At 41.6% G+C, this 19,420-nt stretch overlaps 1 protein-coding gene and 1 long non-coding RNA gene across 4 annotated transcripts in view; one reads left to right on the plus strand and one right to left on the minus strand.

Annotated features, from left to right (window-relative positions):
- KLHL14 (kelch like family member 14) overlaps positions 1-19,420 on the minus strand; it is a 98,550-nt gene that overhangs the window by 52,440 nt on the left and 26,690 nt on the right. For all 3 annotated transcript variants that reach the window (XM_004742896.3, XM_045065492.1, XM_045065491.1), the window contains one exon: positions 16,995-17,116. In XM_004742896.3, coding sequence (XP_004742953.1) covers positions 16,995-17,116 — 122 coding nt within the window. The remainder of the gene's footprint in view (positions 1-16,994; positions 17,117-19,420) is intronic.
- On the plus strand, positions 12,742-19,260 carry LOC106004862. The gene is made up of 2 exons (XR_001177932.2): positions 12,742-15,912; positions 17,933-19,260. It is a non-coding gene; the product is annotated as an uncharacterized LOC106004862 (long non-coding RNA).

A 19,420-nucleotide genomic window follows, 5' to 3' on the forward strand; every position in this document is an offset into this window, starting at 1 on the left:
GTTATTTAGCCATCCTAAGCTTTAGTTTTTAAATCCTTACCAGGGTAGTTATATCTGCCTTAAAATGAGATCTAAATAAGAAGATGTATGCAATCTGTTTGGCACAATGCTGGCCACAGAATAAATGCTCAATTAAAATGTTTGTGCTCATTTTGGTGTTGCTAAAATTAAAACTCCCTTCCTTATTTTTTTATCCTTTATTGCTTTTGCATATATAGTCTGAAAAGAGGCTGGTTTACATAGAAGATACTTGCAAGTTCAAAGACAGAATTAAGACAACCAGAAAATGTAACTGCATACATTTAAGGGCTGGACTTATCTTTGAAAGGCGGACATTGTCTCAGCACAAGCAGCAGAGAACCTCCTGGAGGACCCAAATGGCTGTTGAGCCAATGTTTAGCTACTTTGGGGGCCGGCTTGTGGCACTGGCAAGAGTGAGAGGCAATCCCCCTACTCAGCCTTTGCTCACTGTCTGTGGGCTGTGTCCTGTGAGCCAGCAGGGGAGTGGAGTGAGTCAACAAGGTAGACAGAGTGTCTGCTTTCCTGGTGCTGGCAGAGGAAGTATTTCATTTATGCTCAGAGCAAAGTCTATCTCCAAAGTTAAAAGGGAAGTTCACAAAATATTCCCTGAGAGTCAGTATGGTTTGTGATTTAAGAGTGTGATCTCTGGAGCGAGACTACCTGAGTTTGAATCTTAGAGAAAGCAAGCAAGTGAGGGGGAGGGGGAGGATGGGGAGGAGAGGGGAGGAAGACACTTTAGCAGACTCTGCACTGGGCATGGAGCCCAACGTGGGGCTTGATCTCAAGGCCCTGAGGTCATGACCTGAGCTGAAACTGAGAGTCGAACACCAAACCAACTGCACCACAAAGGGGCCCCTTGGCTTTGCTTCTTACTCAGGGCATTGGACAATTTTTTACCTCTTTTTTTTTTTTTTTAAGATTTTATTTATTTATTTGACACAGAGAGAGGGTGCGAGCACATAAGCAGCAGGGAGCAGCAGGGAGAGGGAGAAGCACGCTTTCCACTGGGCAGGGAGCCAGACTTGGGGCTCAACTGATCCCAGGACCCCAAGATCATGACCTGAGCTGAAGGCAGATGCCCAACTGACTGAGCCATACAGGCACCCCTATTTTACCTCTTAATGCCTTGGTTCCTCCCCTATAAAATGGAAGTGATAGTGGATCTTGTGCCATGGGATTGTTGTGAAGATTGAATGAGCTAATGCAAGTAAAGGGCTTAGTCTAAAAAACGTTAGTTATGAGACCCTAAGTATTGTTGCACTACCAAGAAGTATGATTTATGAATAAAATAGTTATGTCCTTAGATTAGAGTGCAAAGGTCAGTAAGCTACAGGTTGTAGGTCAAATCCAGTTCTCCACCTATTTTATAAATAAAGCTTTCCTGGAACAGAGCCATGCATATTCGTTCCTGTGTCACCTATGGCTACTTTGATGCTATAGTGGCAGAGTTGAGTAGTGGTGACAGAGACCAGAAAAAGTTCATTGACCCCTGGATAGACAGCTACTACTAGCATATTTTTTCTCAAAAGGAAAAGTTGTGGTAGATATTCTTTATTCTGGGAAATGTGTTATATTCACGTGTCTGCATTCTGTCAGGTGACATACACTGCAAACAAGTGAAATTCAGATGACCTCAGACGGTACTGCTTTATGCCCTCCCAGCCCCCATCAGTTCTTCTAAAGGAAGCAACATGCACGAGATGATGCCACTAACCAGCTTTCAGCAGAATCAGCGTCCTGGTATTTTCCAGCGTGTTAATGGATTCACACTGTTCCATCCTCTCTTTCAGTGGGCTTGTGTTACCAACAGTGACAGATGCCTATACGACGCTGTAGGGCACAGCCCCTGGCTTGGAAAAAGCATCCCCTCCATATAGAGCCAGTGGAGCTGTAGAGGGAATGGAACCCTTATCTTTTGCTTTCCTCAGCTCATGGTACAATCAGGCATTGGCTCTCATATTTGTGAGTGACTAAACTCGGATAAGAGAACAAAAGTTGCTTCTTAAAAAGATACGTATTTCACGTTTCTGTTTTCTTTTTGAAAACAGTATGGGAAACTTAACAGTTTCCAAAGGTCAAGAAGGGTTATTCTGTGTAGTGAAAGCTCTTGGTAGTGCCCCCTTTTGGCTTCATCCTGGACTCACGTCTACTAAGCTTTTCAATTTAGGGCGGAGACCAGATGGTGATGAAACCCTGACGCGGAGATTAGCATAGGAACTGCACATCAAAGAAACATGTCCACGAAATAGGAGAACCATCCTGGGTTATTTTCTGGACGGGATCTAGAAACCCATTTACATGTATTTGTGACAAACACAATGTAAGATATCAGACCTTGCAAATTTAATAACATTGAAGGCACCTAACCATTACAATTCTTAATTCATCAGCACCTAGATCTTTTGATTATCACTCAGGTCAGGAAAAAAGGACTTGGGTTTTTGACAAGAAGAAAGACAAAAAAGGAAGCTTTATCTTTTTTTTTTTTTTTTTTTTTTTAATATAATGAAAGCTCTAACGTGGAAGAAGTAATTTAATCCTAGGAAATGTTTATGCGCACACAAGAGCAGCTACTTGTACTTGGTAAACTTAGTGATGAAACACCTCAAACAAATTTATGACCGGACAGGAAATGGAGATCTAAGATTTACCAACACTTTTCAGACAAAGGAGGCCACCCGCGTCATTAGTACAAGATGAAACAGACAAGCATGGAAGCGGACATGCGCAGTTTTTCCCTCTTTAGCAAATCACGTCTTGGCACACAGATCCTACAATTAGGACCTCTTCCAGCGGAGAGCTGGACAAGGGAGCGGTGGCAGGAGTTGTAAGTCCCCTAAGATGGAAGTTCACCTCATTCTAGAATGATTTTCCCCAAGAATAACTCAATACAATATTCTTCCTTAGATCATTAATTAGTAACAAAGGAGATAGCAGAAAGTTCAACAAATATATATATATTTATGATATTAATATATTCAATTTGTATAGATAACTTTCCATTTTATTCCACAAAGAGTGTTGAAATGGCCTACCCAGCCTTGCTTTGCCTTTAACTCTTTATAATACACACTCTGTGATTACCCCTGTAGTAAGAAACACAGGAGGGCAGGGTCTGGAGGTCTATCTGGGTACACATTTTGGCTCTGCCATTTACCATCTGTGGGGCCCTGAGTAAATGACTTGATATCTCTGTGCTTCCATTTCTTCATCTCAAGCAGAAATAATCAGAATGCCTAATACCCTAGTGGTGCTGTAAGAATTAAATGAATAAATGCTAGTGAAGCGACTAGACCCTGTGCCTTCCACATAGTAAGTATCTCTTTCTTGTGTTGTGCTTTTTCCTTATCTGTGTCATTTGCTAGGGGTAGTGAGGTCAACTGCGTCTTCCAAAAACATAGGTTTAGGTCCTAACCCCCAGGACCTGAGAACATAAACTTCTTTGGAAGTAGGGTCTTTGCAAATGTAATCAAGTTAAGAGGAAGTCAGACTGGATTAGCCAATGAGAGATGTTTTTATTAAAGGAAAGGAGAGAAAGATTTGGACTAAGGAGAGTGTCACAGGGAGGGAGTCTATGCAAATATGAGGCAGAGATGGGGGGAATGAAGCTACAAGCCAAGGAATCTTGAGCATTGCCAGGAGCCATCAGAAGTCAGGAAGAAGAGAAGAAGCATTCTCCCTCCTGTCTTGGGAAGGGCCCGTGGCCAGTGGCCCGTGGCTCTGGGGACACTTTGACTTCAGACTTCCAATCTCCAGCAACGAGAGATGATACGTTTTGTTGTTTTAAGTCATCTAGTTTTTGGTATTTTGTTATGGCAGCTCCAAGAAATGAATACACCAGTAAACTAGATGAGAAAGTGGGGACTTGTGGAAGAACAGAATGAGACATTAAAAGATGAAACTCGGGACGCCTGGGTGGCTCAGTTGGTTAAGCAGCTGCCTTCGGCTCAGGTCATGATCCCAGCGTCCTGGGATCGAGTCCCACATCTGGCTCCTTGCTCCGCAGGGAGCCTGCTTCTCCCTCTGACTCTGCCTTCCACTCTGTCTGCCTGTACTCGCTCTCTCTCTCTTACAAATAAAAAAAAAAAAAAAAAAAAAAAAAAAAAAAAAAAAAAAAAAAAAAAAAAAAAAAAAAAAAAAAAAAAAGATGAAACTCAGTACCTAAAAGAGGGCTTGCATGTGGTTCATCGCCTGTTCTTTGAATCTAGTTATTTCATAGGGCTACCCATTTTTTTCTTGGTATGGAGGGCAGTAAGTTTGACCAGCAAAGCTGGGTGGCAGTCAGCTCTCCAGGGTAAATGCGAGCATCACAAAGCTTTCTGTCACCTGGAGCTGTGCCATTGATACAGAAGCCACTTAAAACAGGAGGTGACTGTAAGTGGAAATTTATTAAAATTAAGTAAAACCTGAAACTCAGCTTCTCTGCTGTAGCCATGTTTCCAGGGCTTAATAACCACATGTGGCTAGTGGCTGCTGTATTGGGCTTTGATGTTTGAAAGAACATTTCCATCATTGCATAAAATTCTATTGGACAATGCTGGATGATATTTTTATCGTTGATAAGATTTATTTGGGAGGCAAGTAGAACAAGCGGACAGGTTGTGTAGGAAAAAGGAAAAGAGTCATACTCTTGTAATATGAATAATAATTCCATCATTTTTTAAAGAAAAAAGAAAAAGTGACTATGGTAGAATTTATACTTGGACAGCTGCTCATAAGACAAGTCTCACTTGCTGAAGAGCCTACTGTTTTCTTCATAAAATCATTTACATCACTGCTTTTCTGTAATTTGGACAAAGGATACTGTATTAATTCTTTTAGACCGAAAATTAGTATAGCTGAAAATGCATCTCTATCCAGGGCTTCACCATGGAAAAGGATGGCAGGCTTCCCCCTCATCAGGTGGAGGCACACTTCGTATGAAATTGGTTAATATTTTGGTCCCTTAATACTGAGAGGGAAGTAAATGCTACAAGGCGACAAATGAGATCAAAAAATCTGTGAGCCACAATCTCTTTCCTCCTCTTCAGATCCAATCATACAGATGAATAAATTGCTATAAAAAATAACAAAAATAAAACTAAAAACAATGACTGAATCATTTTTTTTTAATCTCCTGTACTCTGTGTTCAGGTAGCAAGAAATTTAATTCCAGTCGGACCAGTCTCCTGTGATTTTTTTTTCCCTTTTCATCTAAGATATTTTTAATGCTCAGAGGCATTATAATAGAAAAGCATGTATTTTTGCTTGGTTTATACCCATCATCCTTACCATTACAACAAGACAAAAGCATTAAAGTAAAATTAATCATGTCAAAAGATTTTAGCAAAAATAAGTGAGACCATGCATAAAGCATCGCTTTGTCTAGTGTGAAGTCATGCTCTGATTAAAAACATATAATGAAAGCGAAAGCGATACATCATTGCCTTAGCAGTAGGGTTTTCTGAAAGCACTTTGCGGTTCTCGACATAAAAATGTGGGAAGATTTTGGTCTTTGAAACTCACAATGATTATTGTTCTAGCCAAATAGCAGGAGTTCAATCTTAATTTTTTTTTTTTAAAGAAATTAAGACTTAATGACCAAACAAGGCATGCCAGTTAGGATTAATAATTAGCTCACGCTGAAAGGAGCAATAGTTTGCCTTGGCATCAAGACACAGAGGTAAAAAAAGTGTCTGCTCAGCATACCCCTTTCAACAAAACCATTGTTGAAGCCTGCCGAATGTGGTCAGGCTCTTAGGGTACCTTCCACGAAAGGTACCATCAAAAACAGTATAATTAATAAATACAAAGGTATGATCAGAGTGATGGTTCCCCAGTCCGGGAGGTCGTCTTGTGTATGATCTGTAACACCAGTTTCTAACTGGCCAGAGAATCAAGAAATGCAGATTTACTTCCCAACGCCAGTGCAAGGTGATCTCAGGGATCTGAAAAGGAAGAGTTTGCTTATTTGCACTTTGCCTTAATTACTCCTTTATTTCGATGGAGATATTCACATACAATAATCACTCACCCCAATTATCTTTCCATTTTTTGGTTGTAATTTTGAAAGTCATTTCAATTCTTCTTTTAATGAGTTCTCCTTCAATGATAAAAACCATTTTGTTCTATGGGAATTATGTGTATCGATGCAATTTTTGTCTATATACATGTTTGCATATCTCTATTGTAGATGTGTAGTAGTTTACGTATATATAATAAGCAGTAGAAACAGTGAAAATCACATAAAGTCAGAGATAATTAAACTATTTGAGGAGAGGCAAAATTTTTAAAATTCCACCCCTAATGCATTATAATATTTGGAATGTACTTTTAAACATTTCCTCTAATATAGAGGCATCCAGTCTTCTGTGGATAAATATCGCTCCTGCCGATGAGGTCACACTGACACAGGAACACAGAGAGATGCACAGAGAAGCGAGCTATCTGTTCTAACTCATAAATGTTCATAAGAGGAGCGAGGATATTTTGCATGTGATAAGAAGGGTGCACCAAATTATTCATTGAACTTAAGGGTGCATGGGCTGTAATCATTAATGCTCTTAAAAGAAATATTTTGGTAATCCTTCTGAGAGCTTGGGAGGATTGCACTTTTCTGCCCACTTTGAAGTTAGGTGTGTCTAGGTGATTTATTTTGCCAATAAAATGTGCTAAATTCAGAGTAGGAGCTTAAAGAGTCAAAGCGAAACTGTCCTCTCCCTTGCCATGGCAAGAGTGACAAGTCAAATTGTGGAACTGTCATGAACCTAAGGATTGGTATAAGAACTCGAACAGTGATCCCAGCCAACCTACTGTAGACAGGTGACATGAAGAGAAATAAGCCAGTAATATTTGGGATTGTTGGGACACCTGGGTGGCTCAGTGGGTTAAGCATCTGCCTTAGGCTTAGGTCATGGTAGCAGAGAGTCCTGAATTCTCCCTGCTCTGTGGGGAGTCTGCCTCTCCCTCTGCCTGCTGTTCCCCCTTGCTTGTGCTCACTCTCTCTTTCTCTCAGTCTCTCTGACAAATAAATAAAGTAAAATCTTTAAAAAAAAATTGGGGGATTGCTGTTATGACCCCTTAGCCTAGCCTCCCCTCTTCTGACTGATAATAGGCTTTGGTATCAAGAAGGCCCAGAGTGGCTGATGACAAGAGAGCTGAGACCCGAGGGTGGAAGGGTGGAAATGCGTGTTATGGCACGGAACACCACTTGGGAAAGGCGACTTGCTCTTACTCAGTAGATCGCTTCTCTCATAATCTTCCACTCCAAGGTTGGAAGACAGAATGTTGACAATGTGCCTTGGTCGCTGTTGGTAGTATCCGGCAAGAGCTACAGAAAAAGAGATGATCTCACAAATAAAGTTGGCCCATTTATAAGCAGAAGTGAAAAAAAATGGGAGTCCAGAAATTCAGGAGTGTGCAGTACTGGAATAAATAACTTTTTTGAATCTCACCTGGTAAAAGATTTCGGTTTTGTGCATCATACACAAAATGAGGTGCATTTTAAGCAAAATAGCTTAATTACAACTCAGCTGACAAAGACAAAATTAAAGATATGGCTTTCACAGTAATTTTACCACATTAGAGTATCTTGGAGGAAAGTTTCAACAAAGGATGAGATACCCAGTAAATCTTCTAACTCAGGAAAAGAGTAAAAAGGTGTGTGTGTGTGTGTGTGTGTGTGTGTGTGTGTGAGAGAGAGAGAGAGAGAGAGAGAGGGAAATTTTAAAAAAAAAGAAGGAAAAAGCAATCTAAGAAGTATATTGGAAAAGAACTGTGGATGTGGTTAGTTGCCATGGAGTGGATATAACATGAGAAGACAGCTACACTTTCTAGGGAGTTAACTGCCAAAAGACCCCCAGTCTGGATTAAAACAGGCTATGAAAATTAGAGATTTAAATATCTACAGACATGAAAGGTACTTAAAAACTCCTCCAGGGGCACCTGGGTGGCTCAGTGGGTTAAGACCTCTGCCTTCAGCTCCGGTCATGATCCCAGGGTCTTGGGATCGAGCCCCACATCGGGCGCTCTGCTCCTCAGGGAGCCTGCTTCTTCCTCTCTCTTTCTGCCTGCCTCTCTGCCTACTTGTGATCTCTGTCAAATAAATAAATCAAGATTAAAAAAAAATAAAAATAAAAACTCTTCTGCCCCCAGGAAGAGCATAGTCTCAAGTTTTCTCAGATATGTCCAAAGAAGATAATGGAAAAAGAAGCGTCTCCTATAATGTGGAGCCAGGGGCCACGGAGAACAAAGGACAATGATCAGAACTAGGGAGGGCCCAGATCAAGGAACACAACCTTGGATAGGCACCCTTCAGCATGTCTGTTTGGTGGGCCTGCAAAAGTGCTATGCTCTTTCCAGATGAAAATGCTTCTCGTGCTCATCCTGTCCCTAATCCATCACTCTGCAAGATGTGGGAGGAAACTAGGTAATTTATCTGATTGTTTAGTTTGTTTCCAGATCAAGATCAAGAACAAATGAGCCCGATACTGGAATGACTGTCCATCACTCAGAGATCATCACTGAACTTGATGATTTGTGGTGCTCTCCCTTGTGTGGAGGAGCAAGGGTACTTTGAGCATGGCCAGGAGAGTACGTGGAATATTTAATGTCCAGGAGGGCAGATTATAGTAGGCACACTGCGCTGCTCACCAAATACTTTGATTCTCTTCTTCCTGAACCCGGGGAAGATTGTGCTTCCCTGTCCCCTTAAAATGGGGTGTGGTCTTGTGACCGAGCATAAATGCTAAATGTCTCTTTTAAGTGCCAGTACAATACACCAACAGCATATGCTCCCCCCATTGCGTTGATGGTAGAGATCTGTGTTAAGATGCAGCCCCACACGCTTGGATCCCTGCCTGCCTCTGATGAACAGGTGTTCTCTGCCAACTCGCGTTGGACATGTAGCATGAATGAGAAATAATTTTTTTTTTTTTTTGGCTTAAGACCCTGAGATTTTGGAGTTGTTTCTTACCACAGCATAATCTAGCCCAACCTGACTGATACACATGGCTTCATGCTAGAAATAGATAGAAATTTCATTCTGAATCAAAGGTGTGTCTTCTTTCCCAAACTCCTGGTGATAAGAGCAGAAGGCAAGATTTAATCTTTTGCTTTGCTCTGGTTATATGCAAAATAGACTAAAGTAGAATAAAAATTTTTTAAGGAACAACGATCTTCCCAATACTGAGCCTACACAACCTTATGGGTATTATTTGATTTAATTCTCATAATAACTCTAAGAGATGGGTAGAATTACATTTGCTTTGCAGGTGAGAAGGCTCAGGGTGAAAAAAGCATACCAAGGTCTCAGTCAGCCAGTGCCTGGGGGTGAATTACAATTTAGATCTTTCCATCCTGAAAGATGAGGCCCTGTGTGTTTGTGTGTGTGTGTGTGTGTGTGTGTGTGTGTAGGGGTGGGTTTTGTTCCATTTTTGACACTGCCTCAAAGTTAAAAATGTCAAGAAATTTGTATTAAATTATGGCTGGTCAATAATATTAAATGCAAATTTTATCACTTACATATCATGACTTGCGTTTAGTCCATAAACCAAGATAATATTCTTAATCTCTAGGATTAGGATATTCATTCAATTAACCTATACTAGTTTTATTCTCTGAATGTGGTACTATGACAAGTATATTGGATCCATTTAGATTTTCATGAGTGAAATGGGTCAGGACAGATTACAACCCATTCATCTGCTTGGATTCTTGACTAATGGCACTTGCTGGTGAGACAGATTGGTGTGGTCCATGAGGCAGCACTGCTTGATGGAAATACAGAGACCAGTGTTCTGTTCCTCATCCTGCCACTAAATCATCGTGTGGCTCTGGGTATGACACCTTCTTTCAGTCACTTAAAGTAAAAGCCAAATTTGTGAACCTGCCATGGAAGAGCCTGCATGGTCCGGTTTCTGCGAACGTCTTCCGTCCCATGTCCTCTCTTTCTTCAGAATCCCAGCTCTTTGATTTTGGCCACGCATCTTCTTTCCACAGGGTCTTTGTACTCATTATTAACTAACTGAAACAATCTTCTTTTCACATCTTTACTTGGCTAGCTGTCTCATCCTTCAGTTCTCAGCTCAAATACCTCTTGGATGGCATCCTCCAAGAAGGCTAAACTAGATCAGGTCTCTCTGTTACAAGATCTTACATACATACCTTTTACTCCTTTCTGCTCTTCCTTCATATAACGATCACATTTTGTTATTATCTATTGCTACCTGGGATTGTTTATTCATGTTGGTTCTCCCCCCCAGCTCAAACACTGGTGAAGGCATGATAATATTTGCTTTGAGTCGGCCTCGTTTTCTCTGCATTGAGAACAACGGTCGCTACCCAGAAGATATCAATTACATTTACTGAATAAATGAAATTAATGTGTAAAATGAGAGGGCTGGGCAAAGAGATCATCTAATCTTCTAGTATTCACATTCATTGGGTTGGCCAGACTTAGGCTGCATTTGCCTAGGAATGACACAGAGCACATTTAAGTAGCAAATATGACTCATTCCCCCTGTGTACTAGACTCAGTAGCAAGTACCACAGCTTGTATGCAACGAAAGCCTCAGAATTATTTGTACACATGCCGTTGTCTGGAGGAAAAAGCAACTTCTATATTCAAGGGAGGTATAAACCAGAAAGGAAGCCAACTAGTTTTTCCAGGCACCCAACTACCTTGAAATACAGTATTTTGGAAGTGACCACCACACATATTTTTTTTTTTTAAAAATCTATGAAAAATCCAGTAATGCACTGGTGCGTGAATACACAGTAGCAAATAATTCAAGATATATAGCAATGTGCAGCCATGGATCTCAAATTAGAATTGAGCTCATTGAAGGTAAAATTAGATGCTAACATATTTAAAAAGTCCAAACACAATTCTCTCTCCTTCTTCTTTGTCCAAAGTCATGGAAACAATCACGCTGTGAACTGAAATAAAAAGTTCCAGGCTAAGAAAGGACAACTGTCCTGCTATTGCATAAAGTTTTTAGATCACTATGTTTTCACTAACACCTCTCAGTTCTTTCAGTTCTTTCTTTCTTTCATTTTCTTTTTCTTTTTTCTTTTTTTTTTTTTTTTTTTTTGAGAGGGAAGGGGCAGAGGGAGAGGGAGACAGAAAATCTTAAGCAGGCTCCATACTCAGCAGAGCCCAGTGTGGAGCTTGACATGGGGCTTGATCTCACAGTCCTGAGATCAAGACCCTGAACACATGACCTGATTCAAAATCAAGAGTCATATATTTGACCGACTGAGCCACCCCGGCGCTCCACTCAGCTCTTACTTCTTCAATCGATCTTAAGAATTTCGTGAATTAGTCCCATATAATATGGTTCTTGCTGACTCCTCCAGCCACACCACCTACTTTCCTAGCCTCAGACTCTCCTACAGATACACAAATTCATTTCAGTTTCTAGAAGGCACCAACTCTGTCTTGCCTTTTGGCATTTCCAGTACTAGACCTTCTTACTAAAATACTTTTTCATCCGCTTCTTTGCCTTGATACTTCCTATCCATTTTTTCAACTTTACAGAAGGTCACTTTAAGGAAAGTTTCCCTAACCTTTCATATTTGGGGTCTTTTTTCTCTGCACCCCCCTCCCCAAGCACCCTGAGCTCTATTCCTTAACACTCCATATTGTAATTGCTTCCTTAGGTTCCTCAGAGGGGAAATGATCTTATGCGCATTCTAACCTCCCACACGGAGAACAGGGTGGGTATTCAGTAATTGCTTGTTACATGAAGGAATGAAGTCTGTAAATAAGTCTAAATTCTTCCCAGGCAGTTTCAGAATCATTCTGGAAGCACCTAATTGTTTCTGAGGTTCCCCTGCAATGAGAAATGCACTATGTATGGAATCTGCATCCCTGTCTAGAAAGGAAATTAAATAAAATTAATTTGTGGGGTTTAGGTCTAAAGATAATATAAATAAAGGAAACCCACAGCTATAAAACCCTCAATTGATTTACTTTTTAATTCTTTCTAAATAAATAATCAAAAGAAAGAATTATTAGCTTTGACTAAATTGACTTTCCCTCCAACATATATCCTCAAAGAAATAAACTGAAGTCAAAAAAACAGAGGGGCCAAGGAAAGAAGTCCCAGTGAAAGGATCAGTGTGCAGACTTATTACTTCCTGAATAATCAGCACTTATTAGGTATCAGGTATGATCAAACCTGTGTTTATCTTTTGGAACTGAGTTTCACGGTCTTCTATAGGATTTGCTTTCTTGGTACTATTCCTTTAACATTTAAGGAAAGTATATTTTATTTTATTTGTTTTAAAGATTTTATTTATTTGTCAGAGAGAGAGACAGAAAGAGCACATGCATAAGCAGGGGGAGCAGCAGACAGAAGGAGAAGCAGGCTCCCCACGGAGCAGGGAGCCTGATGCGGAACTCGATCCCAGAACCCTGGGATCACGACCATAACCAAAGGCAGATGATTAAACTGACTGAGCCACCCAGGCGTTTCCAGAAAGTATATTTTAAAGAAAGAATGAAGGGGCACCTGGTTTGAGCAAGTGATTCGGCTCAGGTAATGATTTAGGGGATGTGAGATCAAGCCCCTTGGCAGGGCTATACACTGGGCTTGGAGCCTGCTTGGGATTCTCAATCTCTCTTGCCCTCAACCATTCCCCACTCTTAAAAAAAAAAAAAAAAAAAAGAAGAAGAGTCCATCAGCTTCTGATCTTTGTGATTCTCCTAAAAGAAATCACTGACACCCAGACCCCAGAACCCTCCTGTGTGGGTGGGAACGAATTCAATGTCCTCCAGGGATCAGAGGAGTCTGTCCAGGTCATCTCCACACAGTGGTTTCCTTTCTGTCCCGCCACCGAAAAATACACGGCCCCCAACTGCACTAACAGGAAGAGAACAGAGCCACAAGTCAACTGAAAGGAAGAGAGGAAAGAAGGCATTTCCCCCCACCTCTGGCAAAGGGACTGAAGGTGGCCAGAAGAAGGAAGATGCCTTTCTAAGTTAGTTCTTCTAGTTTTCCTCCTGACATTATTCAAGGGAAGTCGTCATGGGCACACGGAAGGACAGATCTTTGTTTTGAAGTCCTGTCCCCCCTCATCATTCACGGAAAGTAGTAACAAGCCGCTAACGAGCAGAATGTCTCATCTGAAATGTAGGAGGAAGGAAGTCCGTCCCCAAGAGACGCCTCTCCCCACCAGTGAAGGACTCGGCCAGTGGTGAGCATGAGGAAAGTACATGGCTCCTTCCGTGCTGTCTCTTGGTGGTGGGGTGCGGGTAGTGGGGGTTCGGGAACATAAAGGTCTTCTACACGTGGACTTCATAAAAACTTTGTGTTATAAAAGGTTATAAAAATGTCTAAAGCAGTCATGGGAATTGTTTCGTTTGATCTCTGCACCAAGGATGTAGGGCCTGCAAAGTGCAGGAGGCATGTTTTTTACACTGGCCATTTTAGTATTCATGTCTCCTGTACTGCTTTCTAATAAGTTAAGAATGAAACGGGAGACTGCGTGCAGGAGTGAGAAATGCAGGGGAAGCAGTACTGTAAAATAAAAATGAACGAAAGTGCATCCCAACTTCCCTTCTATTATCAACAGTCGAGAGAAAAACAATGCCAATTTTACTGTTACTACTTAACATTTTACACTGACAAGAGGACTTCACAGTCATTTTTATATGTTATTTCCCAATACTTTTTCTGTGAGAGACCACGGAGCTCCATCCCTATTCTCAACATTAATTATATAATGTTATATTAAATGATTTTTCCAAAGAGGCAGATAAAAATGCAATCTGTGTCAGCATGTTACCAATACAGTCTTTTCAGTGGGAGTAATTGTTCCCTTTGCTGTTTGGGTAGACCTGACCCCTGACTGGCTGGCGGTTGGATTTTGTTTTCTTTTAGGTCCTGTCGATCCACTTTCTCCCTTCTACTCACCCTTCTTCATTCAATTTATTATTATTTGTGTACTCCTTAAACTGTGATTCTAAAATATCACATAATAGGGTAAGATCCAAAGAGAGTCACAACTGCCTTTCCTTTGCATTCTTCTTTGTTGTCCGATTCGTGTCAGCCATGTGGTTCCCATAACTGGGTTTCTGTGCGCCTGCCTGTGGAATGCCATCTTTCTCGAAGGAGCGTGTTTATGAAACAGGCTGAGACATCTGTGTTCAAGCCACATGGGCAAAGGATTCTAAGAGTCAGAGGCTCTAGCTGAGTCGGGTTTTAGGTTTTTGCAAGTTAGTTTATTTGTCAGTTTGTACGGGGATAGCCATTTAATCATTAAGCAGATCCCAAGCCTGGCCCTGTCTGCTAGCATTAACTGACATTCACATCTCCCTGCCAGTAAATTTAGCGGTTCTTCAGGGGCAAAAGAATGACAGTGGGAAGCTCTGAAATCCTTAATGTTTCACTGGATTTAGGGAGAATTTGGATTTTTTTTTTTCTATTTCAGTAAGAAACATTTCTTCCTTTATTGTTAGATGGCCCGAATAGCATGGAAGTCTGTCCGTGACCAGTCCTATTTATTAGCCAAATAAGATGCCTTAATTAAAAAATACACACCACAGTAGAAATCATCCAGATAAACTGTCTATCTCTCTCCAACAAACCCGGAAAATATGCCTTCACTTGGGGCCATGTAGTCACAGCCCAGCAGGTAATAAACTCTATTTTTTAAAGTACAGGTCCCAGGGAAATCAAGAGTGTAAGTGGAATAGACATTTATTTCAAAGCTGTAAGCTTGCCTGACTATAGAAAAGAGGTTCGAGATCTTTGAGTATGTTCCCATTATAAGAACTTTTCTATACATTCAAGTCTTTATTTTCTTCCATTTCAAACCTGTGAATGGAGTCAACTGACCGTCATTTCTCTCTCCTGCTGAGTCTGTAGATTACCACATGCAACGTAGGAAAACTACGGAAACTAGGTTCCTGGCTCTGGGACCTCGGGACAGAGTGCTGTATCTATTGCCCTGTACCTGGTCTCCCCTCTGCATGGAGAGTGTGAGTTAACTGACACCTCTAGGGTATAAAGGTCCACACAGTCCTCGTCCTCAGAATGGTGGTGTTGTGATAATAATGGCCATGACACCTGCAGGTGGTTGAGCTCACGCTATGTGCTAGATGACTTATAAACACAATTTTGTTTAGAAAAATACTCCAATGGTGCTGACAGAATGAAGAAGCCACGACTTGGGAAACTGACATGTCTGGATCAAGGTCAAAGACATGGGTTGGAACTCAGGTCTGACTGTTTCAAGTTTATGTCTTCTTACCACATCCTTCTAAGTTAAGGTAAAAAATTTGAGCAGGGTGACCCTACGTTCCCGTCTATCCCTGTTGTCCCAGCATAATCAGTAGGTCCCCATGTCATGCTCTGAAGTGTCCCCTTTGGAGACAAAATGATCACTCTGTCCCCAAACAAGCTTTCAAATGAAACTAAGACTTTTCTCAGAGTATTATTCATAATGTTTTAGTTAATCCTTTTGCCTTTAACGAAGGGTTTCAAACCAGTAGCAAACTGGGCCTCGCCTGGTGTATGTGGGAAAGCAGATGGGTTTGTGAATGCCTATCACTTCTTTTGCTTCTAGGCCTCTGTCCTCTCTCTTCAGGAATCTTTGTCTTTCCTTTTTCTTCTCTCCTCCTAGCATCCGTGTCTTATTCTATGTAGGCTTTCTCTAGCCTACAGATTCTTTGGTTTTACTTTAAAAATACAGCTTGGTCACTCATTCAGATGTTCAAATCTCTATGAATGGTCCTTTTGTCAAAAAACAGAGTGAAAACCATTTTAAGGATCTGTAACTTATTTTTCTTCCCTCCTTCTCCTTAAGCTTCCCGCTACTATCCCCCCACTTCTTCCACAGTGTACAGGTGTCTGGGGAGCTTCCTCGTCGCAGATCCTGGACGATGCTACCGGCGGTCTCACCGGGGTAAGCCAGCTCCGAAATGTATTATTTCAAGCACCACCTCATATGTCTTTGCGTCTCTTCTGCTCTTATGGGCAAACTGTTGTCCTAGTCGTGTTATTTTAAAGGGCTTTTAGTACGAGGAAAGGAAATGATTTTTAAAAAATCTGATAAAACATATAACCGCTTAAAAGACACATGCCAGAAGAAAATCTAACTTCCTCTTTTGTCGGTTTTAAATGTATGGCTTTGATTTATGGATCAAAATTACTCATTTATTATTTTATCTATACAGCTCTGGGCAATTTTGACAGTTAAAATTTAGTTTTATTGACCAGTGCAGCCACTGTGCCCACGAGGGGACCGGAGCACACAGCCTGCTGCACTCAAGAAATGATGATTTTTGATTCCATGACTGAGTCAGATTGGGAATCATAACCGATGTAACAATAAGTTCCAAATCTCACCGCCCAAGGCAAGAGGTTTGCTGTAAAACACAATCACCCTTTCAGGGGGGGCAGAAGAGACCATTGGGTGGAAGTTCGCAAGCACAGTGGAATGAAGCTGGCACAGGCCACGGATGTCTGTCCATCCACACTGTGTGGCTGTTGCTACCGCTCTATCAAGGGTCAGGTTTCTCTAAGACCCAGTCCCACAGACTACAGGCGAATGAACAGAAAATGTCTAAAAGGCAACATGAATGTTAGTTACAAACACAATGAATGAAACACCCCTTATGATGTGAGAAAATTTACTGGGGCTATTCACCAACGTTCCACTTTTGATAAGCAAAAAAAAAAAAAAAAAAAGAACGGAGGCATTTCTTTCGGAACATCTCTGTGACCCACCCACTCTTTGTCACAGAGACATAAACTCTCGCAGGGCTTTGAGGCCAGTTTCATTTAGGCCCGTTCGTCTACCAAATGGGCCACCTCTGCAATGTTAATTTAGTCTTTTACTCCAAATCCCCTGTGATACATAAACAGACCTCCAAAGGGTAACAAATCAATAAAATGTCTAATTTGATTAGCCATGTTTTCAAATTCATGGAGACAGCTATAAGAGAAATAAATAGGTGAGTAAATAAAGAGAGAAAGGCCACTCACTTGTGAGTATTTTCCATGTCTTCTTTTCATCATCGTAGTACTGAACCAAGTTGCTGGGGAGCCGGTCCGGCCCGGGAGGCAAGCCTCCGACCAGTAACAGCATTTTCTTGTTAGAGCGAATTCTTCACCCAAAACAAAAGAGGAGATGAATAACCACATTATTGTAGAGCCTTTTTAGTGGCGACGAAATCATAACCATCAAAAGAATGTTCCTTGCTTGCAGATTTCTATTTCATTTTTTCCTGTTTCTTCTCCCATTCATGTCTCAACAATTTTTTTGAACCAAGCAGAAAAATGATCAGAAGAGCAGCATATCCCCATACTCATGGAATAATAAGCTCCCTTTATGCAATTTGTTAGAGGTTCATTCTAGAACGACCTTTTTCTTATATTATCCCTTTAAATCATCACTCTTTACAGCTGAGTACACATGAAATGCTCTGGAGTTGTACTAAGGTTAAGCATTAAAGTTGCATGTCAAAAATCGTATTAGTCAAAATCATTATTATAAGCCATTCTCCACTCAAAGAACCTTGAAAAAATTAAGGTTATGCAGAGAGTTTGTGAGCCAACTCTTTAATCACCCAGGGAACTTCGAATACCAGTTTGGTACAATTAGTTAGCACAGGGCTAACTGGGGTAGGTTAACCAGTATCAGGGAGACTTTTTGTTTGTTTAATTTAGCTGAGACTTCTGCCTTCATCTCCTTTCCAGCGCCTCCTCCCTTTCCTGCCCCAGCACCACCCCCACGCCCCCATCCCTGGGCACCACTGGCGACACAGCAGCACCAATTGGTAAAAATGAGACTGTGAGGTTGTTTTGAGCCTCCCCAGAGTGGAGCCCTGCCAATGCTTGCCACTGATCCAGCGGCATGAACCTGCTCAACTGTGCAAAGTCACTCTAATTCCCTCCCTCTGTTTTTCTACCTTCTCCCCCAGGGGGCAACCACTGAAAGGAGTGACTACCCACCCATCAAGAGCTGGCAATTCGCTGCTATTAACCGTGACTGTGATTCCCAGTCTGCCTGGCAGCTCCTGAGAACAGGCCTGCAACGTCTCATATGCAGTAAAAGCTGTAAGATGCACCCTGGCCGGCACACTCGACCTGATGGATGTGCGATCCTCGGGAAGGCTAATGGATTGAGCACACTTGCGATTGGCACGGGGACAGGAGGCCCAGACCCCCACGAGGGGCCTGCTGATTTAACGGTCGCTTTACATATAATTGAACTTTTCATTTACCTGAAAGGCTGAAGGTGGTGGTGGAAGAAAGGGAACGACCATGACGAAAGGAAAAAACTCAATAAATACAAAAAGGTCCCTCTTAAATACGATCGCGACCCACGGTGGGGGCTCTGAATCTGTTAGGACACATTCAGCCCGTCGTTCAGATTCCAGGACGCTTGGCAAAGTATGCCCTTGTGGAGAAGCACTGTTTGTTGGTTAAGAACCTAACATTCGGAGAGTTAACTTAATACAGTTAATGACATTTCCATGTGAAGGAAGGGAACAGGAGAATTCCTTTAATGAAACTCTGGTGCCAGTGAATGCATTGTCTATGCCTCAGTAGAAAAAAATGCCTTCTGGAGAAACTCCTATCAGGGAATTATGGAGAGGGGGAGCTGGACTTCCAGAAGGATGCCTAATGTAATATCAGTTTGCAATATCGATTTTGTCATGCATAAAAAGCCCCCTTGCCTCTTTGAATTTAAGGTGCTTTGGAACTATACCCATATGCCTTACAGATCAGTGGTTGGGAAACAAAACCGGAATCCAACGGCAGAGCGCTCCATACTTTGAGGATTTTGGTGATTGGGGTGGTTTGCTAAGAGCGGTGATGGAAACTCGGTGTTGTAAGTAGCTTTCTATTAATTTGAAATGAGAACATACGTCATTGATGTTCTTGGGAATTTCCTAAATGCACGGTTACAGGACTGATGGAGGACTATTTTATTGTTGTCATTTTAATCCAAATAATCAACCACTCGGTGAGTCTAAGACAAGTCAAGATGAGAGCAAGTACTCTTTTTCAGGCCGCTGCTACTGAGTACCCTATGGAGACTTCTCCTGTTCAGAGAGAAGGTGCCACTGGGTGGCTGTCTTGCCGTGACACCTCTACCTGCTGCCAGACTGTGGAGGCCGCATACAGGCCAGGCCAATACTATGGTTAGACGGGAGAGGAAAGGACTCAGGGCAGTGATAGTGGGACCGAAGCAATCTAATTCAATCTCTGTTTTGACATTTAAATAAAGGTACTGCTTTTAAAACGTGTTTCATGAATGACAGATGGAGAGGCATGAGTGACTTCATGATGCTGGTAAGGTTGTTTCATTAATTGATAAGGCCAGCTTCCCGGGACAAATCCACATGGGTGATTTTCAACGGCAAATGAGATGGACCATCTCTGGAGATGAGGACAGGAGCTAG

This window comes from Mustela putorius, unplaced genomic scaffold, assembly GCF_011764305.1.
Source record: "Mustela putorius furo isolate JIRA1106 unplaced genomic scaffold, ASM1176430v1.1 tig00003858_pilon_pilon_pilon, whole genome shotgun sequence".
NCBI classification, from domain to species: Eukaryota; Metazoa; Chordata; class Mammalia; order Carnivora; family Mustelidae; genus Mustela; species Mustela putorius.